This window comes from Bombina bombina, chromosome 6 (assembly GCF_027579735.1).
Source record: "Bombina bombina isolate aBomBom1 chromosome 6, aBomBom1.pri, whole genome shotgun sequence".
Taxonomy (NCBI): Eukaryota; Metazoa; Chordata; class Amphibia; order Anura; family Bombinatoridae; genus Bombina; species Bombina bombina.
Window position 1 is genome coordinate 56420626 of NC_069504.1, and position 25360 is coordinate 56445985.

Consider the following 25360-nt stretch of genomic DNA (forward strand, 5'->3'; position numbering starts at 1 on the left):
AAAAGTTTGTTATTTTAAATGGCACCGGAGTGTGCTGTTTGTTCTCAGGCAGCATTAGAAGAAGAATCTGCCTGCGTTTTCTATGATCTTAGCAGACGTAACTAAGATCCACTGGCTGTTCTCATCTGAGGAGTGAGGTAACTTCAGCAAAGGGGAATAGCATGCAGGGCCCCCCTGCAAACAAGGTATGTGCAGTAAATTATTTTCTTCTGTTATGTGTGATCAGTCCACGGGTCATCATTACTTCTGGGATATAACTCCTCCCCAACAGGAAATGCAAGAGGATTCACCCAGCAGAGCTGCACATAGCTCCTCCCCTCTACGTCAGTCCCAGTCATTCTCTTGCACCCAACGACTAGATAGGATGTGTGAGAGGACTATGGTGATTATACTTAGTTTTTATGACTTCAATCAAAAGTTTGTTATTTTACAATAGCACCGGAGCGTGCTATTACTTCTCTGGCAGAGTTTGAGGAAGAATCTACCAGAGTTTTTTACTATGATTTTAACCGGAGTAGTTAAGATCATATTGCTGTTCTCGGCCATCTGAGGGAGGTAAAAGCTTCAGATCAGGGGACAGCGGGCAGATGAATCTGCATTGAGGTATGTAGCAGTTTTTATTTTCTGAATGGAATTGATGAGAAAATCCTGCCATACCGTTATAATGACATGTATGTATACACTTCAGTATTCTGGGGATGGTATTTCACCGGAACTACTCTGTTAAAAGTCACTAATCCTTTTAATAAGTATTTATCATGTTAAACGTTTTTGCTGGAATGTAGAATCGTTTACATTTCTGAGGTACTGAGTGAATAAATATTTGGGCATTATTTTCCACTTGGCAGTTGTTTGGTTTTAATTGTGACAGTTTCGTTTCTCTTCACTGCTGTGTGTGAGGGAGGGGCCGTTTTTGGCGCTCTTTGCTACGCATCAAAAATTTCCAGTCAGTTACTCTTATATTTCCTGCATGATCCGGTTCATCTCCGACAGATCTCAGGGGTCTTCAAACTTCTTTAGAGGGAGGTAGATTCTCTCAGCAGAGCTGTGAGAATTTTATATTGACTGTGAATAAAAACGTTGCTCTGTAATTTTTATGTCAAATTTAATTATTGTTATTTTACTATGGGAACAAACCTTTGCTAAAAGTTGTGTTGTTTTAAAGTTTGATGCTATAACTTTTTTTTTTTCAGTTCATTATTTCAACTGTCATTTAATCGTTTAGTACCTCTTTGAGGCACAGTACGTTTTTGCTAAAAAAGATTATAACCAAGTTGCAAGTTTATTGCTAGTGTGTTAAACATGTCTGACTCAGAGGAAGATATCTGTGTCATTTGTTCCAATGCCAAGGTGGAGCCCAATAGAAATTTATGTACTAACTGTATTGATGCTACTTTAAATAAAAGTCAATCTGTACAATTTGAACAAATTTCACCAAACAGCGAGGGAAGAGTTATGCCGACTAACTCGCCTCACGCGGCAGTACCTGCATCTCCCGCCCGGGAGGTGCGTGATATTATGGCGCCTTGTACATCTGGGCGGCCATTACAGATAACATTACAAGATATGGCTACTGTTATGACTGAAGTTTTGTCTAAATTACCAGAACTAAGAGGCAAGCGTGATCACTCTGGGGTGAGAACAGAGTGCGCTGACAATACTAGGGCCATGTCTGATACTGCGTCACAGCTTGCAGAGCATGAGGACGGAGAGCTTCATTCTGTGGGTGACGGTTCTGATCCAAACAGATTGGATTCAGATATTTCAAATTTTAAATTTAAATTGGAGAACCTCCGTGTATTACTAGGGGAGGTTTTAGCAGCTCTCAATGATTGTAACACCGTTGCAATACCAGAGAAACTGTGTAGGTTGGATAAATACTTTGCGGTACCGGCGAGTACTGACGTTTTTCCTATACCTAAGAGACTAACTGAAATTGTTACTAAGGAGTGGGATAGACCCGGTGTGCCGTTCTCACCCCCTCCAATATTTAGAAAGATGTTTCCAATAGACGCCACCACTCGGGACTTATGGCAAACGGTCCCTAAGGTGGAGGGAGCAGTTTCTACTTTAGCTAAGCGTACCACTATCCCGGTGGAGGATAGCTGTGCTTTTTCAGATCCAATGGATAAAAAATTAGAGGGTTACCTTAAGAAAATGTTTGTTCAACAAGGTTTTATATTGCAACCCCTTGCATGTATCGCGCCGATTACGGCTGCGGCAGCATTTTGGATTGATTCTCTGGAAGAGAACCTTAGTTCATCTACGCTAGACGACATTACGGACAGGCTTAGAGTCCTTAAACTAGCTAATTCATTCATTTCGGAGGCCGTAGTACATTTAACCAAACTTACGGCTAAGAACTCAGGATTCGCCATCCAGGCACGTAGGGCGCTGTGGCTAAAATCCTGGTCAGCTGATGTTACTTCTAAGTCCAAATTACTTAATATACCTTTCAAGGGGCAGTCTTTATTTGGGCCCGGTTTGAAAGAAATTATCGCTGACATTACAGGAGGTAAGGGCCACGCCCTACCTCAAGACAAAGCCAAAGCTAAGGCTAGACAGTCTAATTTTCGTCCCTTTCGGAATTTCAAAACAGGAGCAGCATCAACCTCCACTGCACCAAAACAGGAGGGAGCTGTTGCTCGTTACAGGCAAGGCTGGAAGCCTAACCAGTCCTGGAACAAGGGCAAGCAGGCCAGGAAACCTGCTGCTGCCCCAAAGACAGCATGAACCGAGAGCCCCCGATCCGGGACCGGATCTAGTGGGGGGCAGACTTTCTCTCTTCGCCCAGGCCTGGGCAAGAGATGTTCAGGATCCCTGGGCGCTAGAGATCATATCTCAGGGATACCTTCTAGACTTCAAATTATCTCCCCCAAGAGGGAGATTTCATCTGTCAAGGTTGTCAACAAACCAGATAAAGAAAGAAGCGTTTCTACGCTGTGTACAAGATCTGTTATTAATGGGAGTGATCCATCCGGTTCCGCGGTCGGAACAAGGACAAGGGTTCTACTCAAACCTGTTTGTGGTTCCCAAAAAAGAGGGAACTTTCAGGCCAATCTTAGATTTAAAGATTCTAAACAAATTCCTAAGAGTTCCATCGTTCAAAATGGAAACTATTCGGACAATCTTACCCATGATCCAAAAGGGTCAGTACATGACCACAGTGGATTTAAAAGATGCTTACCTTCACATACCGATTCACAAAGATCATCACCGGTATCTACGGTTTGCCTTCCTAGACAGGCACTACCAGTTTGTAGCTCTTCCATTCGGATTGGCTACGGCTCCAAGAATCTTCACAAAGGTTCTGGGTGCCCTTCTGGCGGTACTAAGACCGCGAGGGATTTCGGTAGCTCCGTACCTAGACGACATCCTAATACAAGCTTCAAGCTTTCAAACTGCCAAGTCTCATACAGAGTTAGTTCTGGCATTTCTAAGGTCGCATGGATGGAAAGTGAACGAAAAGAAGAGTTCTCTTTTTCCTCTCACAAGAGTTCCATTCTTGGGGACTCTTATAGATTCTGTAGAAATGAAGATTTACCTGACAGAAGACAGGTTAACAAAGCTTCAAAATGCATGCCGTGTCCTTCATTCCATTCAACACCCGTCAGTAGCTCAATGCATGGAGGTGATCGGCTTAATGGTAGCGGCAATGGACATAGTACCTTTTGCACGCCTACACCTCAGACCGCTGCAATTGTGCATGCTAAGTCAGTGGAATGGGGATTACTCAGATTTGTCCCCTACTCTGAATCTGAATCAAGAGACCAGAAATTCTCTTCTATGGTGGCTTTATCGGCCACACCTGTCCAGGGGGATGCCATTCAGCAGGCCAGACTGGACAATTGTAACAACAGACGCCAGCCTACTAGGTTGGGGCGCTGTCTGGAATTCTCTGAAGGCTCAGGGACTATGGAATCAGGAGGAGAGTCTCCTTCCAATAAACATTCTGGAATTGAGAGCAGTTCTCAATGCCCTTCTGGCTTGGCCCCAATTAACAACTCGGGGGTTCATCAGGTTTCAGTCGGACAACATCACGACTGTAGCTTACATCAACCATCAGGGAGGGACAAGAAGCTCCCTAGCAATGATGGAAGTATCAAAGATAATTCGCTGGGCAGAGTCTCACTCTTGCCACCTGTCAGCAATCCACATCCCGGGAGTGGAGAACTGGGAGGCGGATTTCTTGAGTCGCCAGACTTTTCATCCGGGGGAGTGGGAACTTCATCCGGAGGTCTTTGCCCAAATACTTCGACGTTGGGGCAAACCAGAGATAGATCTCATGGCGTCTCGCCAGAACGCCAAACTTCCTCACTACGGGTCCAGATCCAGGGATCCGGGAGCGGTTCTGATAGATGCTTTGACAGCACCTTGGAACTTCGGGATGGCTTATGTGTTTCCACCCTTCCCGCTGCTTCCTCGATTGATTGCCAAAATCAAACAGGAGAGAGCATCAGTGATTCTAATAGCGCCTGCATGGCCACGCAGGACTTGGTATGCGGATCTAGTGGACATGTCATCCTGTCCGCCTTGGTCTCTACCTCTAAGACAGGACCTTCTGATACAGGGTCCATTCAAACATCAAAATCTAACTTCTCTGAAGCTGACTGCTTGGAAATTGAACGCTTGATTTTATCAAAACGTGGTTTTTCTGAGTCGGTTATTGATACCCTGATACAGGCTAGGAAGCCTGTTACCAGAAGGATTTACCATAAAATATGGCGTACATACCTATACTGGTGCGAATCCAAGGGTTACTCCTGGAGTAAGGTTAGGATCCCTAGGATATTGTCCTTTCTACAAGAAGGTTTAGAAAAGGGTTTATCAGCTAGTTCATTAAAGGGACAGATTTCAGCTCTGTCCATCTTGTTTCACAGGCGTCTGTCAGAAAATCCGGACGTCCAGGCCTTTTGTCAGGCTTTAGCTAGGATCAAGCCTGTGTTTAAAGCTGTTGCTCCGCCATGGAGTTTAAACTTAGTTCTCAACGTTTTACAGGGTGTTCCGTTTGAACCCCTTCATTCCATTGATATAAAATTGTTATCTTGGAAAGTTCTGTTTTTAATGGCTATTGCCTCGGCTCGAAGAGTCTCTGAGTTATCAGCCTTACATTGTGATTCTCCTTATCTGATTTTTCACTCAGACAAGGTAGTTCTGCGTACTAAACCTGGGTTCTTACCTAAGGTAGTCACTAACAGGAATATCAATCAAGAGATTGTTGTTCCATCCTTGTGTCCAAATCCTTCTTCAAAGAAGGAACGTCTTCTACACAATCTGGATGTAGTTCGTGCCCTCAAGTTCTACTTGCAGGCAACTAAAGATTTTCGCCAAACTTCTTCCCTGTTTGTCGTTTATTCTGGACAGAGGAGAGGTCAAAAAGCTTCTGCTACCTCTCTCTCTTTTTGGCTTCGTAGCATAATACGTTTAGCCTATGAGACTGCTGGACAGCAGCCTCCTGAAAGAATTACAGCTCACTCCACTAGAGCTGTGGCTTCCACTTGGGCCTTTAAGAATGAGGCCTCTGTTGAACAGATTTGCAAGGCTGCAACTTGGTCTTCGCTTCATACTTTTTCCAAATTTTACAAATTTGACACTTTTGCTTCTTCGGAGGCTATTTTTGGGAGAAAGGTTCTTCAGGCAGTGGTTCCTTCTGTATAATGAGCCTGCCTATCCCTCCCGTCATCCGTGTACTTTTGCTTTGGTATTGGTATCCCAGAAGTAATGATGACCCGTGGACTGATCACACATAACAGAAGAAAACATAATTTATGCTTACCTGATAAATTCCTTTCTTCTGTTGTGTGATCAGTCCACGGCCCGCCCTGTTTTAAGGCAGGTAAATATCTTTTAAATTATACTCCAGTCACCACTTCACCCTTGGTTACTCCTTTTTCGTTGATTCTTGGTCGAATGACTGGGACTGACGTAGAGGGGAGGAGCTATGTGCAGCTCTGCTGGGTGAATCCTCTTGCATTTCCTGTTGGGGAGGAGTTATATCCCAGAAGTAATGATGACCCGTGGACTGATCACACAACAGAAGAAAGGAATTTATCAGGTAAGCATAAATTATGTTTTTCTGAGGAATGGAATTGACTGAGAAAATACTGCTGATACCAATGTAATGTAAGTTCAGCCTTAAATGCAGTGATAGCGACTGGTATTAGGCTGATGAGTGTGTGTACACTGAATGTATTTTTCTAAGGAATGGAATTGACTCTGAAAATACTGTTAATACTGAAATAATGTATGAGCCTTAACTGCAGTAAAAGCGACTGGTAGCAGGCTTATTAATAACACTTCATAACTTTTAAAATGTATGCAAAACGTTTACTGGCATGTTAATCGTTTTTTGTGAGGTACTTGGTGATAAAACCTATTGGGGCATGATTTTTACCACATGGCCATCTTTGTTTTCTGCATAGAAACAGTTATCTGAGCTTCCCCACTGTTGTAATATGAGTGGGAGGGGCCTATTTTAGCGCTTTTTTGCGCAGTAAAAATTCAGTCACAATCTGTCTACTTCATCCTCCATGATCCAGATCGTCTCTAGAGAGCTCAGGGGTCTTCAAAATTCATTTTGAGGGAGGTAATCAGTCACAGCAGACCTGTGACAGTGTGTTTTGACTGTGATAAAAACGTTAATTATTAAATTGTTATCCGTTTTTGGGTATTAAGGGGTTAATCATCCATTTGCTGGTGGGTGCAATCCTTTGCTAACTTAATACATTTACTGTGAAAAATTGGTTGCTATAACTATTTTGGTTCATTGTTATTTCAACTGTGACAGTTTTTTGTGCTTCTTAAAGGCACAGTAGCGTTTTTTATATTGCTTGTAAATTTATTTAGAAAAGTATTTCCAAGCTTGCTAGTCTCATTGCTAGTCTGTTTAAACATGTCTGACACAGATGAATCTCTTTGTTCACTATGTTTAAAGGCCAATGTGGAACCCAATAGAAATTTGTGTACTAATTGCATTGATGTTACTTTAAATAAAAGTCAATCTTTACATGTAAAGAAATTATCACCAGACAACGAGGGGGAAGTTATGCCGACTAACTCTCCTCACGTGTCAGTACCTTCGCCTCCCGCTCAGGAGGTGCGTGATTTTGTGGCGCCAAGTACATCAGTTAGGCCCTTACAAATCACTTTGCAAGACATGGCTACTGTTATGACAGAAGTATTATCTAAATTGCCAGAATTAAGAGGCAAGCGCGATAGCTCTGGGTTAAGGACAGAGCGCGCGGATGAGGTGAGAGCCATGTCAGATACTGCGTCACAGTTTGCAGAACGTGAAGACGGAGAGCTTCATTCTGTGGGTGACGGATCTGATCCAGGGATACTGGATTCAGAGATTTCTAATTTTAAATTTAAGCTTGAGAACCTCCGCATATTGCTAGGGGAGGTATTAGCGGCTCTGAATGATTGTAACACGGTTGCAATTCCAGAAAAATTATGTAGGTTGGATAGATACTATGCGGTACCGGTGTGTACTGACGTGTTTCCTATACCTAAAAGACTTACAGAGATTATTAGCAAGGAGTGGGATAGACCTGGTGTGCCTTTTTCCCCTCCTCCCATATTTAGGAAAATGTTTCCTATAGACGCCACCACACGAGACTTATGGCAGACGGTCCCTAAGGTGGAGGGAGCAGTTTCTACTTTAGCTAAGCGTACCACTATCCTGGTGGAGGATAGTTGTGCCTTTTCAGATCCAATGGATAAGAAATTAGAGGGTTACCTTAAGAAAATGTTTGTTCAACAAGGTTTTATCTTACAGCCCCTTGCATGCATTGCGCCTGTCACTGCTGCGGCGGCATTCTGGTTTGAGTCTCTGGAAGAGGCCATTCGCACAGCTCCATTGGATGAAATTATGAATAAGCTTAAAGCACTTAAGCTAGCTAACGCATTTGTTTCTGATGCCGTCGTACATTTAACCAAACTTACGGCTAAGAACTCCGGATTCGCCATCCAAGCGCGCAGAGCGCTATGGCTTAAATCCTGGTCAGCTGACGTGACTTCTAAATCTAAATTGCTTAATATTCCTTTCAAAGGGCAGACCTTATTCGGGCCCGGCTTGAAAGAAATTATCGCTGACATTACCGGAGGTAAGGGCCATGCTCTACCTCAGGACAGGGCCAAATCAAAGGCCAAACAGTCTAATTTTCGTGCCTTTCGTAACTTCAAGGCAGGAGCAGCATCAACTTCCTCCGCTCCAAAACAGGAAGGAGCTGTTGCTCGTTACAAGCAGGGCTGGAAAGTTAACCAGTCCTGGAACAAGGGCAAGCAGGCCAAGAAACCTGCTGCTGCCCCTAAGACAGCATGAAGAGCGTGCCCCCTATCCGGAAACGGATCTAGTGGGGGGCAGGCTTTCTCTCTTCGCCCAGGCTTGGGCAAGGGATGTCCAGGATCCCTGGGCGTTGGAGATCATATCTCAGGGATATCTCCTGGACTTCAAAACTTCTCCTCCACGAGGGAGATTTCATCTTTCAAGGTTATCAGCAAACCAAATAAAGAAAGAGGCGTTTCTACGCTGTGTACAAGGCCTCTTACTAATGGGGGTGATCCACCCAGTTCCGCGGACGGAACACGGGCAAGGATTCTATTCAAATCTATTTGTGGTTCCCAAGAAAGAGGGAACCTTCAGACCAATCTTGGACTTAAAAATCCTAAACAAATTCCTAAGAGTTCCATCATTCAAAATGGAAACTATTCGAACCATCCTTCCCATGATCCAAGAGGGTCCGTACATGACCACAGTGGACTTAAAGGATGCCTACCTTCACATACCGATTCACAAGGATCATTATCGGTACCTAAGATTTGCTTTCCTAGACAGGCATTACCAGTTTGTAGCTCTTCCCTTCGGATTAGCTACGGCTCCAAGAATCTTTACAAAAGTTCTGGGCTCACTTCTGGCGGTACTAAGACCGCGAGGCATAGCAGTGACTCCGTACCTAGACGACATTCTGATACAAGCGTCAAGTTTTCAAACTGCCAAGTCTCATACAGAGATAGTTCTGGCATTTCTGAGGTCGCATGGGTGGAAGGTGAACGTGGAAAAGAGTTCTCTATTACCACTTACAAGGGTTCCCTTTCTAGGGACTCTAATAGATTCTGTAGAGATGAAAATTTACCTGACAGAGGCCAGGTTATCAAAACTTCTAAATGCTTGCCGTGTCCTTCATTCCATTCCACACCCGTCAGTAGCTCAGTGCATGGAAGTAATCGGCTTAATGGTAGCGGCAATGGACATAGTACCATTTGCGCGCCTGCATCTCAGACCGCTGCACTTGTGCATGCTAAGTTAGTGGAACGGGGATTACTCAGATTTGTCCCCCCTGCTAAATCTGGATCAAGAGACCAGAGATTCTCTTCTATGGTGGCTTTCTCGGCTACATCTGTCCAAGGGGATGACCTTTCGCAGGCCAGATTGGACGATTGTAACAACAGACGCCAGCCTTCTAGGCTGGGGCGCTGTTTGGAACTCCCTGAAGGCTCAGGGACTATGGACTCAGGAGGAGAAACTCCTCCCAATAAATATTCTGGAATTAAGAGCAATATTCAATGCTGTCCTAGCTTGGCCTCAGTTAGCAACTCTGAGGTTCATCAGATTTCAGTCGGACAACATCACGACTGTGGCTTACATCAACCATCAAGGGGGAACCAGAAGTTCCCTAGCGATGTTGGAAGTCTCAAAGATAATTCGCTGGGCAGAGTCTCACTCTTGCCACCTGTCAGCGATTTACATCCCAGGCGTGGAGAACTGGGAGGCGGATTTTCTAAGTCGCCAGACTTTTCATCCGGAGGTCTTTGCTCAACTGATTCATCGTTGGGGCAAAACAGATCTGGATCTCATGGCGTCTCGCCAGAACGCCAAGCTTCCTTGTTACGGATCCAGGTCCAGGGACCCGGGAGCGGTGCTGATAGATGCTCTGACAGCCCCTTGGGTCTTCAACATGGCTTATGTGTTTCCACCATTCCTGATGCTTCCTCGTTTGATTGCCAAGATCAAACAGGAGAGAGCTTCGGTGATTCTGATAGCGCCTGCGTGGCCACGCAGGACCTGGTATGCAGACCTAGTGGACATGTCGTCCTGTCCACCGTTGTGATATACCTTTAAGGTATATCCCTTCATTAACCTGTGACCCTTTATAAGGCTTCCTGTTTTCCCAATTCCTTGCCTGAATATTGAAGGACTTCCTGTAGCACAGTGAATCTGTCTGCAACCTCCTCTAAGGCTGATACCCTTAACTTTTGCATCACCTCAATTCCTCCTTCAAAATTAACTAAAGATAATTTTTCTCTTTCATAAAGTATATAGGAAATCTTCTTGACGAAAATACTTTCAACTGAAGTTGTTCTATTTCCTACAGCTGACAGGAGTCAGTTTATTCCTTAGATTCATCACCGCGCTTACCTTCACCGCAGGACCGGAAGTAAGTCACACACACGCTCGCTCAGCTCAGACCCATACAAGCTGCAATCAACTCGCAGGTAACAACTGAATTCCTCTCTGCTTAATCTGGTTATCAATTGCTTTCTATATAGGATACCTTTTGCATAAGTAGAGACCACTGCTGTCACTTGTACTACCTGTGATCCGGAACATCAGCTTTTTATATTTTTATATGCTGAGTGGAACTTTAGTGTGAATGTGGATTCCGAGTGTGTGTGTGTGTGAAGACTGACGATTATACCATGCCAGAGTAACTTAAAGGAACAGTACTATCGTCCACAAGTCACATCTATAAATAATATAAATAACCTTCAGAGCCACAAGTGTAACTTATACACGATCTCTAAACCATTCATTACCACTGGCCATTAACTACGCTCACAGTACATTTACTCAGTGGAAACAGTATCTCCTGGGTTCATTGTGCAAAAGAGCAACAAACAAAATACAATTGTATCTCATATGTAAACGGTTATTACAACCGTGGTCTCTGCCTCTGAGACGGGTCCTTCTAATTCAGGGTCCTTTCAACCATCCAAATCTAATTTCTCTGAGGCTGACTGCATGGAGATTGAACGCTTGGTTCTATCAAAGCGTGGCTTCTCGGAGTCGGTTATTGATACCTTAATACAGGCTAGGAAGCCTGTTACCAGAAAAAATTACCATAAGATATGGCGTAAATATTTATATTGGTGCGAATCATGGAGTAAGGTTAGGATTCCTAGAATATTGTCCTTTCTACAAGAGGGTTTAGAAAAGGGCTTATCTGCTAGTTCGTTAAAGGGACAGATTTCTGCTCTGTCTATTCTTCTACACAAACGTCTGGCTGAAGTTCCAGACGTTCAGGCTTTTTGTCAGGCTTTAGCTAGGATTAAGCCTGTGTTTAAGACTGTTGCTCCGCCGTGGAGCTTAATCTTAGTTCTTAACGTTCTTCAAGGCGTTCCATTTGAACCCCTTCATTCCATTGATATCGAGCTGTTATCCTGGAAGGTTCTGTCTATTTCCTCGGCTCGAAGAGTCTCTGGGGCCCATTTATCAAAGGGCTTGCGGACCTGATCCGTCACTACGGATCAGGTCCGCAAGACCTCGCTAAATGCGGAGAGCAATACGCTCTCCACATTTAACATTGCACCAGCAGCTCACAAGAGCTGCTGGTGCAACACCGCCCCCTGCTGACTCGCGGCCAATCGGCCGCCAGCAGGGAGCTGTCAATCAACCCGATCGTATTCGATCGGGTTGATTTCCGGCGATTCCTGTCCGCCTGCTCAGAGCAGGCGGACAGGGTTATGAAGCAGCGGTCTTTAGTCTGAAGACTCGCCAGAAACACGGCCCTTCAAGCTCCGTACGGAGCTTGATAAATGGGCCTGTCTGAGTTATCTGCCTTACATTGTGATTCTCCTTATCTGATTTTTCATTCAGACAAGGTAGTTCTGCGTACTAAACCTGGGTTCTTACCTAAGGTAGTTACTAACAGGAATATCAATCAAGAGATTGTTGTTCCATCACTGTGTCCTAACCCTTCTTCAAAGAAGGAACGACTTTTGCATAATCTGGACGTAGTCCGTGCCCTGAAGTTCTATTTGCAGGCAACTAAAGATTTTCGTCAAACTTCTTCCCTGTTTGTCGTTTACTCTGGACAGAGAAGAGGTCAAAAGGCTTCGGCTACCTCTCTCTCTTTTTGGCTTCGTAGCATAATACGTTTAGCCTATGAGACTGCTGGACAGCAGCCTCCTGAAAGGATTACAGCTCATTCTACTAGAGCTGTGGCTTCCACCTGGGCCTTTAAAAATGAGGCCTCTGTTGAACAGATTTGCAAGGCTGCAACTTGGTCTTCACTTCACACTTTTTAAAAATTTTACAAATTTGACACTTTTGCTTCTTCGGAGGCTATTTTTGGAGAAAGGTACTACAGGCAGTGGTTCCTTCTGTTTAATGTTCCTGCCTTGTCCCTTCCTTCATCCGTGTACTTTAGCTTTGGTATTAGTATTCCATAAGTAATGGATGACCCGTGGACTGACTACACTTAACAAGAGAAAACATAATTTATGCTTACCTGATAAATTTATTTCTCTTGTAGTGTAGTCAGTCCACGGCCCGCCCTGTCTTTAAGGCAGATCTAAATTTTAATTAAACTCCAGTCACCACTGCACCCTATGGTTTCTCCTTTCTCGTCTGGTTTTGGTCGAATGACTGAATATGACATGTGAGGGGAGGAGCTCTATAGCAGCTCTGCTTGGGTGATCCTCTTGCAGCTTCCTGTTGGGAAGAGATATATTCCATAAGTAATGGATGACCCGTGGACTGACTACACTACAAGAGAAATAAATTTATCAGGTAAGCATAAATTATGTTTTTGCGATGGGGGATGTGGTAGATTAAGGGTTAGGGTTTTTATTGTGATGGGGGTTAGTGTGTTACTATAGGTGGTGTTTTTTATTGTTGTTTTGTTTTGTTTTTTAACTTTGCTGTTCCACTGAAGTCAATGGGGTTATTGTGATATCTCAAACGTGATATCCTGTGGTTAACTTTTTGTATGCGTCAGGGTTCGTGCTAGCACAACATTTTTACTTTTAACTTGTAATACCAGCACTACCAAAAGTTAACTTCTAGCAAAGTTAATGCTCGAGCGGGAGCAGTAATTGCTGCTTCATTTGTAATCTAGTCCTTTGTTAAAAAGAGTTTACTGGTATTGATTGGATATGATTGTTTTCAACTTCTTTCTCCAACATAGGTGTGTCCGGTCCACGGCGTCATCCTTACTTGTGGGATATTCTCTTCCCCAACAGGAAATGGCAAAGAGCCCAGCAAAGCTGGTCACATGATCCCTCCTAGGCTCCGCCTTCCCCAGTCATTCTCTTTGCCGTTGTACAGGCAACATCTCCACGGAGATGGCTTAGAGTTTTTTGGTGTTTAAATGTAGTTTTTATTCTTCAATCAAGAGTTTGTTATTTTAAAATAGTGCTGGTATGTACTATTTACTCTGAAACAGGAAAGAGATGAAGATTTCTGTTTGTAAGAGGAAAATGATTTTAGCAACCGTTACTAAAATCGATGGCTGTTTCCACACAGGACTGTTGAGAGGAATTAACTTCAGTTGGGGGAAACAGTGAGCAGACTTTTGCTGCTTGAGGTATGACACATTTCTAACAAGACTCGGTAATGCTGGAAGCTGTCATTTTCCCTATGGGAACCGGTAAGCCATTTTCTTAGTTTAAGTAAAAGAATAAAGGGCTTCATTAGGGCTTAAAAAACTGGTAGACATTTTTCTGGGCTAAAACGATTACTTTACTAAGTATATTTGGCAGATTATTACTTTTAATAGTTGTTAAATCTTGGGGATTGTTTTAATAAAAACGGCAGGCACTGTATTGGACACCTTTTTCACTGGGGGCCTTTTCTAGTCATAGACTGAGCCTCATTTTCGCGCCTCTAATGCGCAGTTGTTTTTGGAAAGCATGGCATGCAGATGCATGTGTGAGGAGCTAAGAACCACTGAAAAAGCTTATAGAAGGCATCATTTGGTATCGTATTACCCTCTGGGCTTGGTTGGGTCTCAGCAAAGCAGATACCTGGGACTGTATAGGGGTTAAATGTAAAAATGGCTCCGGTTCCGTTATTTTAAGGGTTAAAGCTCTCAAATTTGGTGTGCAATACTTTTAAGGCTTTAAGTTACTGTGGTGAAATTTTGGTGAAATTTGAACAATTCCTTCATACTTTTTCACATATTCAGTAATAAAGTGTGTTCAGTTTGAAATTTAAAGGGACAGTAACGGTTTTATTGTAAAACGTTTTTTGTGCTTTGTTGACAAGTTTAAGCCTGTTTAACATGTCTGAACCATCAGATAACGATGTTCTATATGTATGAAAGCCAATGTGTCTCCCCATTTAAATATATGTGATATATTTGTGTCATAATGTCCAAACAAAGTAGGGATAATAATGCCATAGATATGATATTGCCCAAGATGATTCCTCTAATGAGGGGAGTAAGCATGGTACTGCATCATCCCCTTCTGTGTCTACACCGGTTTTGCCCACACAAGAGGCCCCTAGTACATCTAGTGCGCCAATACTTATTACCATACAACAATTAATGGCTGTAATGGATAATTCTATTGCATGCATTTTTTCCAAAATGCCTACTTATCAGAGAAAGCGTGATTGCTCTGTTTTAAACACTGAAGAGCAAGAGGACGCTGATGATATCTGTTCTGATATACCCTCACACCTATCTGAAGGGGCCAGGAGGGAGGTTTTGTCTGAGGGAGAAATTTCAGATTCAGGGAAAATTTCTCAACAAGCAGAGAAATTTCAACATCTCCACGCACTACTTAAGGAGGTATTATCTACTCTGGATGATTGTGACAATTTGGTCATCCCAGAGAAATTAGGTAAGATGGACAAGTTCCTAGAGGTTCCGGTGCCCCCCGATGTTTTTCCTATACCCAAGCGGGTGGCGGACATAGTAAATAAGGAGTGGGAAAGGCCCGGCATACCTTTTGTCCTCCCCCTATATTTAAGAAATTAGTTCCTATAGTCGACCCCAGAAAGGACTTATAGCATACAGTCCCCAAGGTCGAGGGGGCGGTTTCTACTCTAAACAAACGCACTTCTATTCCTATAGAAGATAGTTGTGCTTTCAAGATCCTATGGATTAAAGGTTAGAGGGTTTGCTTAAAAAGATGTTTGTTCAGCAAGGTTACCTTCTACAACCAATTTCATGCATTGTTCCTGTCACTACAGCTGCGTGTTTCTGGTTCGAAGAACTAGAAAAGTCGCTCAATAAAGAATCTTCGTACGAGGAGGTTTTGGACAGAGTTCAAGCTCTTAAATTGGCTAACTCTTTTTTATTTTAGATGCCGCTTTGCAATTAGCTAGATTAGCGGCGAATAATTCAGGGTTTGCTATCGTGGCGCGCAGAGCACTTTTGCTTAACATCCCTATCAAGGGTAAAACACTGTTTGTCCCTGACTTGAAAGAGATTATTTCAGACATCACTGGGGGAAAGGGCCACGCCCTTCCTCTGGATAGGTCTTTTAAGGCTAAAAAGAAGCCAAATTTTCGTCCCTTTCGCAGAAACGGACCAGCCTCAAATTCTACACCCTCTAAGCAAGAGGGTAATACTTATCAAACCAAGCCAGCCTGGAGGCCGATGCAAGGCTGGAACAAGGGTAAGCAGGCCAAGTCACCTGCCACTGCTACCAAAACAGCATGAAGTGTTGGCCCCCGATCTGGGAAGGATCTGGTGGGGGGCAGACTTTCTCTCTTTGCTCAGGCTGGGGCAAGAGATGTTCAGGATCCTTGGGCGCTAGAAATAGTTTCTCAAGGTTATCTCCTGGAATTCAGGGAACTACCCCCAAGGGGAAGGTTCCACGGGTCTCAATTATCTTCGAACAGGCATTCTTACACTGTGTAGAAGACCTGTTAAGCATGGGAGTGATTCATCCTGTTCCATTAGGAGAACAAGGGATGGGTTTTTACTCCAACCTGTTCATAATTCCCAAAAAAGAGGGAACATTCAGACCTATTTTAGATCTCAAGATTCTAAACAAGTTTCTAAGGGTTTCATCATTCAAAATGGAAACCATTCGAACGATCCTTCCTACCATCCAGGAAGGTCAATTCATGACCACGGTGGACTTAAAGGATGCGTACCTACGTATTCCTATCCACAAGGAACATTTTCGGGTCCTAAGGTTCGCCTTTCTGGACAAGCATTACCTGTGGCACTTCCATTCGGATTAGCCACTGCTCCAAGGATTTTCACAAGGGTACTAGGGTCCCTTCTAGCGGTGCTAAGACCAAGGGGCATTGCAGTAGTACCTTACTTGGACGACATCCTGATTCAAGTGTCGTCTCTGTCAAAAGCAAGGGCTCATACGGACATTGTCCTAGCCTTTCTCAGATCTCACAGGTGGAAAGTGAACATAGAAAAAAAGTTCTCTGTCCCCGTCAACAAGAGTTCCCTTCTTGGGAACAATAATAGTTTCCTTAGAAATGAAGGTTTTTCTGACAGAGGCCAGAAAATCAAAACTTCTAAGCTCTTGTCAGGTACTTCATTCTGTTCTTCTTCCTTCCATAGCGCAGTCCATGGAAGTAATAGGTTTGATGGTTGCGGCAATGGACATAGTTCCTTTTGCACGAATTCATCTAAGACCATTGCACCTGTGCATGCTCAGACAGTGGAATGGGGATTATACAGACTTGTCTCCGACGATACAAGTAGATCAAATAACCACAGATTCACTCCGTTGGTGGCTGACCCTGGACAACCTGTCACAGGGAATGAGCTTCCGCAGACCAGAATAGGTCATTGTCACGACCGACGCCAGTCTGGTGGGCTGGGGCGCGGTCTGGGAACCCCTGAAAACTCAGGGTCTATGGTTTCGGGAAGACTCTCTTCTCCCGATAAACATAATGGAACTGAGAGCGATATTCAATGCTCTCAAGGCTTGGCCTCGACTAGCAAAGGCCAAATTCATAAGGTTTCAATCAAACATCATGACGACTGTTGCATATATCAACCATCAGGGGGTAACAAGGAGTTCCCTGGCGATGGAGGAGCATCCGGGGGAGTGGGAACTCCATCTGGAAATCTTTGCCCAAATAACTCAATTATGGGGCATTCCTGACATGGTTCTGATGGCCTCTCGTCAGAACTTCATGGTCCCTTGTTACGGGTCCAAATCCAGGGATCCCAAGGCGACTCTATTGGATACAATAGTAGCACCTTGGATCTTCAACCTAGCTTATGTATTCCCACCGTTTCCTCTCATTCCCAGGCTGGTAGCCAGGATCAATCTGGAGAGGGCTTCGGTGACCTTGATAGTTCCTGTGTGGCCACGCAGGACTTGGTATGCAGACCTGGTGAATGTGTCATCGGCTCCACCATGGAAGCTACCTTTGAGACAGGACCTTCTTATTCAGGGTCCATTCGGACATCCGAATCTGGTTTTCCTCCAACTGACTGCTTGGAGTTTGAACGCTTGTTTTTATCAAAGCGTGGGTTTTCAGATTCTGTAATGGATACTCTTATTCAGGCTAGAAAGCCTGTAACTAGAAAATTTTACCATAATATATGGAAAAAATATATCTGTTGGTGTGAATCTAAAGGATTCCCATGGAACAAGATAAAAATTCCTAAGATTCTTTCCTTTCTACAAGAAGGTTTGTAGAAAGGATTTTCTGCGAGTTCTCTGAAGGGACAGATCTCTGCTTTATCTGTTTTACTTCACAAAAGGCTGGCAGCTGTGCCAGACGTTTAAGCGTTTGTTCAGGCTCTGGTTAGAATCAAGCCTGTTTACAGACCTTTGACTCTTCCCTGGAGTCTTAATCTAGTTCTTTCAGTTCTTCAAGGGGTTCCGTTTGAACCCTTACATTCCATAGATATTAAGTTATTATCTTGGAAAGTTTTGTTTTAGGTTGCAATTTCTTCCGCTAGAAGAGTTTCTGAGTTATCTGCTCTGCAGTGTTCTCCGCCCTATCTGGTCCATGCAGATAAGGTGGTTTTACGTACTGAGCCTGGTTTTCTTCCGAAGGTTGTTTCCATCAAAAATATTAACCAGGAGATAGTTGTACCTTCTTTGTGTCCGAATCCAGTTTCATAGAAGGAACGTTTGTTACACAATTTGGACGTTGTCCGTGCTCTAAAATTCTATTTAGATGCTACAAAGGATTTCAGACAAACATCTTCCTTGTTTGTTGTTTATTCTGGTAAATGGAGAGGTCAAAAAGCAACTTCTACCTCTCTATCTTTTTGGCTTAAAAGCATCATCAGATTGGCTTATGAGACTGCCGGACGGCAGCCTCCTGAAAGAATCACAGCTCATTCCACTAGGGCCGTGGCTTCCACATGGGCCTTTAAGAACAAGGCTTCTGTTGATCAGATATGTAAGGCAGTGACTTGGTCTTCACTGCACACTTTTACCAAATTTTACAAATTTTATACTTTTGCTTCTTCTGAGGCTATTTTTGGGAGAAAGGTTTTGCAAACCGTGGTGCCTTCCATCTAGGTGACCTGATTTGCTCCCTCCCATCATCCGTGTCCTAAAGCTTTGGTATTGGTTCCCACAAGTAAGGATGACGCCGTGGACCGGACACACCTATGTTGGAGAAAACAGAATTTATGTTTACCTGATAAATTACTTTCTCCAACGGTGTGTCCGGTCCACGGCCCGCCCTGGTTTTTTAATCAGGTCTGATGATTTATTTTCTTTAACTACAGTCACCACGGTATCATATGATTTCTCCTATGCAAATATTCCTCCTTTACGTCGGTCGAATGACTGGGGAAGGCGGAGCCTAGGAGGGATCATGTGACCAGCTTTGCTGGGCTCTTTGCCATTTCCTGTTGGGGAAGAGAATATCCCACAAGTAAGGATGACGCCGTGGACCGGACACACCGTTGGAGAAAGTAATTTATCAGGTAAACATAAATTCTGTTTTTCTTCATTTCTTCAAAATCTGCCCCAATACACCAGTAGTATCAGCTTGTCTTCAATAATGTTAGGGTGCAATGAGCCCCCCCCCCTCTATGTATTCCCACTTAGTTATTTTGTCCCTTTGGATCTATCACAGTAGTGGGCTAGTAGCAAGGCCACAGCTCGGCCCTGGATGCCTGTTTCAGCTATGGCCTAGTTTCCATTGACATGGTAAAGTGTGGAAACTGGTGGTAACTTAAAAATAAATCTGCATTGACTTCAATGGAGATAAATGGATTTTATCACCAGTTTCCACAATTTACCACCTCAGTGGAAACTAGGCCAATTTTGGAGGGCTGTAAGGAGCACTGCTTTCCAGCCTTTTACTCTCCTCCTTTTTATGCAGCCCACGAGTCTTTAATCAATGTCGCTGCCCTTCATCTAAGCCATATCTTGGGCCTACGCGCCTACTATTAGTAGATTGAATATGCAGTTTCTTCGGTCCTTGCTCAGCTGTGCTGTGCGCTTAGCCCCTCCTACTCCCTGCTCCAGCTGGAATCCCCACTTTAAATGGAACGTTTCATCCGTTTTATAGCAATATATTTTTTTTTATTTTTTTTTTATTTATATTATTATCTATTTTTTAATAGTATTGTTAATGATTTAGTTTCTACAATGCTATACATAGGGTACAATAAGTAAAGATGATACAAGGAAGGATATCAGAAATTAATTACAGCCAAAGTCTAAATTATTAATAGAATTTAAAAGGTGGTGGAAATTATTAATAATGATCAGTGGTAATCTGTGAAACAGGAGAGAGTTGCTTATTGTGCACATGAGCAACACATAATTTTAAGGTCTCTTATTTGTTCGAGGAGACAGACAAGATTTAATATTCTCAGCCAGGGAACCTGCCCGTCTGCATTTGGGGCAAGCGAGTCAGCATTTGCCATCCACAGTTATTGCATAGGAATTTCTGTTGTGTGTATTTTTTGTTTTGTTTGTTTTGAACTTTCTGCATACATTTGTACAATATTGATGATGTCTGTCTGTTACAGTACCGTTCCATAGACCACCGTGTTGATGCTCGTTCCTTGCAGCTGTACCGATGGTATTACTCAGAAGGCTGCCAATGGTGAGTTAAGCTTTCATTCCTTTTTCTTTAATTTCTTTGTTAATTAATCAGACTTTTCTTTACTTGATTTTTTTTTGTCAATTCTTTGTATTCTATCTGTGCAGGTCTATAGGAAATTACAAATACTTTTTTTATGTTAAACTAAGTGAACATTATGCTTTTTATTTTTGCTCCAGTTTTTACTACTAATTAAAAAAAATGTAACTTTTTTTTTTTTTTTTTTTTTATAGGCTTTTGAATGTGACTATATTTGTGAATTTGGCTTTAGCCTTTATAGAAAAGCCTTCTTCCCTGTCTAGTACTTCGGATGTGCGTTATCGCGGATCTGATTGGCAGCCTCCCTGTGGTCTGACAGAGAGTTTGGAATTTGTGACTTTTCTTCTCTTTATTGCAGATGTCTCTGTGAAGGTGAGAATAAAGTTGTCTACTCTTATACAGAGTCTTTTCTTTGGGCCTATACAAGGAACATTACAATGATTTTTCTATTTTGTTGCTGGGCACCCCTTAATCTCACTCGCTAGTAGGTCTTTTTCTGTAGCTCTGACCTGTTTCATTTGTTAACGTTACATGCATCATTATTAGTAAGCAGTTTATAAGGGAGCTTTGTGATGGTTGAGTCTCTGACATGATTCAGGATCATAGTTTATGAGTCAATCAATTGCTCACTATTGTACTGGAATTCTTTTTAGGTAGCATCACTCCCAACATAATTCAGAAGAGGCTTTAGAATTAAGGGTTACATTGGTGCAATGTGTACAGAAACGGCTGAATTAATAGGGAAATAAAATGCAGATGTTTTCTTTGGGTAAAAAGGGGCATTCTTTCCAAAACACGGGAAGCCTAAAAGAACCACACATATACCCCACATACCTCCATGTGCCCATATCTATCTGGGGCCTGATGCCAAGACCCCCTGAATTCTCTATGCCAGGAACAAGCCAAATGCCCAGATGAGACCTATGACCTAATGCATTGTACTTCAGCTTGGAGATCAGATCCCTAACAAAATGCATTACCCTGTGCACCCCATGTGTGCAGGAATATATTAAAGGTAAAAGAGAAGTTTCACTTGTCTGGCTACAGTGTGCAACTAGACAGATTTACCAAAATGAGGTGTGCTTGCCCTACAGCTCTTGGGAGGGCGATCAGAACCCAGGGCCCAGCTCCAGTAAATATAGCCCTGATGCTGGAATTAAAAAAAAATAAGAAGAAATAAAAAAACACATTTAATAGGTGTTGCAGAGTACATCCTGCAGCCTAAGACAACCATTTGACTTAGTTGCAAGATATCACCAGTCTCTTGGCTTTAGAAGGATATTGTGTTTTATTATAGGAAACTGAAATATAACTTTTTTATAAATGTTAAGATTCTATTGGGTCCAGTACAAATCCACCTCCGGTTATGACACAAGCCTTCACTCCTACGCGGATACCCCATGTGTTTGTTTGTGTGTGGTGTGGGAGCCCTTATACCCTCTCCCCTGTGTGTGGAGGACATCTGAGATAAGTAAAACCTTATTATAGTGGGACCTAAATAGATGAAAGCCTTTTCAACAATTGCTTTTTCTCCTCCCTCTTGAAGACACCATGACAAAGGCTTTATAAAGTTTATATAATATGTTGAATGTTTCTTGAGTGACGTTATGTCATTTTTGTGGTGATAATCACAATCTCTTTATGACTGCTGTAACATCGCTCTTCCAATAATTCTTGCTATTTTCAGCTGCAGGGATAGATGTATTAAGCCTAAACAAGGTCACAAAAATACTCCACATAGGTCACTTGTAACCAAAATGACTCCACTTACCTGAGGGAGATGCCACGTCTGATCTTTGTTTGCTACATCTGTATTAGCGCTACAGAATTTTGCTGCACTATATAAATACATAATTATATGGACAGGTGGTTCTGGGTATGTTTTAGCTTCTGTGGTTATTTTTGTCACTTTCAGAGTTCCAGATGTGTAAAAATGTTGTGGTTATTTAAATAAACTGTTTATAATGACACGGTATATTTGTTTTTAATACTTGTATACACTTTAAAAGCAGCATTGTTTTTTCTTCTAGAGTTACCTAGTTGGTTGGAATGAATTTGTGAAAAGCAAATGGTTGGTTGGTTACATCCTGGTAATTGCATTCTCCCTTGCAGATTGGTCAGTGTCAGTGGTTTTAATGTGTGAAGAGGTAAGTGCAGCAGATGTTTTAATCACTGGAATTCCCATATGGTTACATTTTCTCTTTAGTTTCAGCCTTGGCTATCGCTTTATTACATTTAATTACATTCAATTAAAGGGATACTGAACCCAATTTTTTTTCTTTTTAAATGGAATAAAAAACTTATTTAACAATAACTTTTCTAGAGGTTCAGTGTTCTATTCATTCAGGGAGGTGTAACTGGATAAATAATTGTATGCTCTTGTGTTACTAGAGAAGTTGGGATAAGTGAACAGTATCACTCTCAACTGTGTATAATATTTAATACTTTTATTAAGAGACAATTTTTATAGAAAAAATATAATGTAGCGTCCCTAATTTATAGTTTTAACATGTATATGAAAGAATAGCATTTAAACATATTAAATATTGTGCATGAAAAAAAGATTTTTTTTATTCAGCACAGGAACATCTTCTCTTTTTTTAGAAAACAAAGTAATGTAATGCTGTATGAACAACTAGATAAGATACTTTAGTTTACACAATGGTAGATTATAATCTCATATTTGTCCGGAAAGCTCATATTAGGTCATATTATCATCAGGTCTTAAAATGATGGTAAATGTCACACCTTAATGTATATATTATCCTACTTGCCATCCTCTGTCACTCTGCCCCCTTATTTCCTCTTTTGGCTGAGCTGTGACATAGAGGGCTGGATGTCAAGAGTGTCATATGACAAACGCACACATTGGATGTTAATTTGAATTGTCCTAAAAAAATAAAAGGGTTTATACCAGTGGCATAACATTGTAATAGAAGCATTACTATAGGCACAGATTTAATCTTTTTCACCGACAGTACTCTATGGCAGCAGTGTTTGCAACATAATTTGTAACATCTTTGTACATTGTTGCAGACCCTGCTGCTTTAGAGTACTAAAAACATGTGCATGCTCCTGAGCTCTTATGAGCCTAGCTAGACTTAATCTTCAGCAAAGGATAGTGTTATCTTAAGAGGGGGGGGGGGTATCACTTAGCACTTAGCAGTATTCTACATCTTCACCTGGAACTGAATGGGTTACCTGACGAGATATCTCGGGAACAGAAATCGGACATGCAGCGAGAAAAGTCTAATCACTGCTCTGTTTATTATAAGGCGTGCAATACTTTTATAGACAATGGTTACAGCATATAGGGTTAAACAATGACGTATCATAATCACACCATTTTACATAGTATTGCGTAGAACAAAAGAACCTTATTAAAATATAATTGAGTAAAAAAGAATATTAAGGAGTATTTTTAATAAGCGAGAAGTGTTGGATAAAAAGTATATCTGGGCGCATCGCTCCCCAGCACATAGCAAGGCCATTGGACATATTATTGAGATAAAATGTTCAGCTTAGAACATCCACACATTATTTTCTCACAGCATAATAAGCTGTTATAATAAACCATTCCTAACCAAAATGGATGACTAAAGACAAAATGGCGTCAGTATTGCTCTATATATTGTAACAGAGAACAAAGCAATTTTGAGAATATAAGTAACTTGGAAAGTTTGCATGTTTTGCCTGAATCGTGAGTTTCATTTTGACTATACTGTCCCTTGAAGTTTTTATTTATTTCTAAGCTTCAATAAACTAATTTAGGGATTTGATTTTTGTTGCAGGGACTAAGATTGAGGCGTCTTCTCCGACCTTTCTTCCTTCTCCAGAATTCATCTCTAATGAAAAAGACTCTAAAATGCATCCGAAGAACGCTGCCAGAAATGGCCAGGTAGGTCCTAAAGAAGCTGAAGCCAAATTGGTCATTTTATGAGTGTCTGCATATCACAAAAAGGCTGTATGTTGGGATAGTATACTCTCAAAATGTTCTATTGTGCATGTGATATAGCAGCGTTTTAAATGTATCAAAAATATTTGTTTGCTTGAAAAAGGTTAAGTAAAAGCTGTTTCAGTTGAAGTTGAAACTGATACAGTATTATTGGTGTAGTTTCTGATAATCTTCATTGGCTAATAAAGACCACTGCCTACTGGTAGAGAAAGTGTGACAAGAAAACGTTTTGGTTTACTTAGGACAGGAACGTATTTTTCAAATAACCAAAAACTGAAATACATTTTGAAACCCCTATTTTTAGGGGCCACATATCATTATTTTAGAAGCCTTAAGAGCTATGTATGAATGTGTGGCTATTAAACACACACATAATACATTTCCTAAGACTGTCCAGTGACACGGGGACAGATTTTATTAAAGGGACCGTAAACACCTGGGACACACTTACATTATCTGAAAGTTTCTCTCCATGCAATCCTCCAGCTACTTGACCCATTAGTAAGTGCATACAGGAATAACAGCATTTTCTTAATTTGTGTGTGCCATATGGTTAGTCAAAATGTCCCCCAAACTTGTCGTCCTTCCCCAACGTTGTTGTTGTCGTGAATTTGTATAACACCACAACATTTCGTAGCACTGGGTACAGAGATAGGGGTATACAATGACAAGGATTTATGACCAGATACAAAACATAACCGACTAAGCAAATCTAGTACAGGAGGAAGAGGGCCCTGTTCCGGAGAGCTTATAGTCTACAGGTTAGTTAGATTGATAAATTGCGCATGTGCAAGAGTTCCACGTCACAAGGTGTCACAGACCAATGGCGCATGCATGAAACTCTGTGCTGGCAACTGAATACTTATTTTTGAGTTGCTTGCAAGAGGGGTGTTTGAAACCTCAAGCAACCAGGGGAGGATTTTCAGAGGCATTTTGAGGATTGCTACAACAGACTAAAATAAAGAAAATGCTGTTATTCCTGTATGTGCTGGAGGATTTTGTGAAGAGAAACTTTTTGATCATGTAAATGTGCTCTGCTAGCTGTAATTTCTTCCAGAAGTCTACCTTGTCCACCCTCATGAAGTCCCCAGATCAAACATAGTTCAGTTTTTCTAGGGCTACAAAAACGCCACATTCTTAAATCTGCTTTTTCACAGGAGTCACAAAAACTAGTGCAGAGGGCCACACAGTTTTAGATCAAATAAAGAAAAGCATTGACCATGTCCATATAACGGCTAACCTTCCCACAGCGTTACTGCCTTACATAGAGCTTCTACCTTGGTTTGTGAATAAAAATCTAATGATTTTAATTACAAATTCATCATTAGTCTGTCACGATTGTTGTAGCCAAAACA

The 25360-nt window shown here is 42.0% G+C and overlaps 1 protein-coding gene across 1 annotated transcript in view; it reads left to right on the forward strand.

The window, feature by feature from the left end:
• TPCN2 (two pore segment channel 2) overlaps window positions 1-25360 on the forward strand; it is a 215898-nt gene that overhangs the window by 39596 nt on the left and 150942 nt on the right. Inside the window, exons 4-7 of the mRNA XM_053716413.1 lie at window positions 19938-20014; window positions 20245-20422; window positions 22081-22197; window positions 23842-23948. Of these exons, the coding sequence (XP_053572388.1) occupies window positions 19938-20014; window positions 20245-20422; window positions 22081-22197; window positions 23842-23948 (479 nt within the window). The remainder of the gene's footprint in view (window positions 1-19937; window positions 20015-20244; window positions 20423-22080; window positions 22198-23841; window positions 23949-25360) is intronic.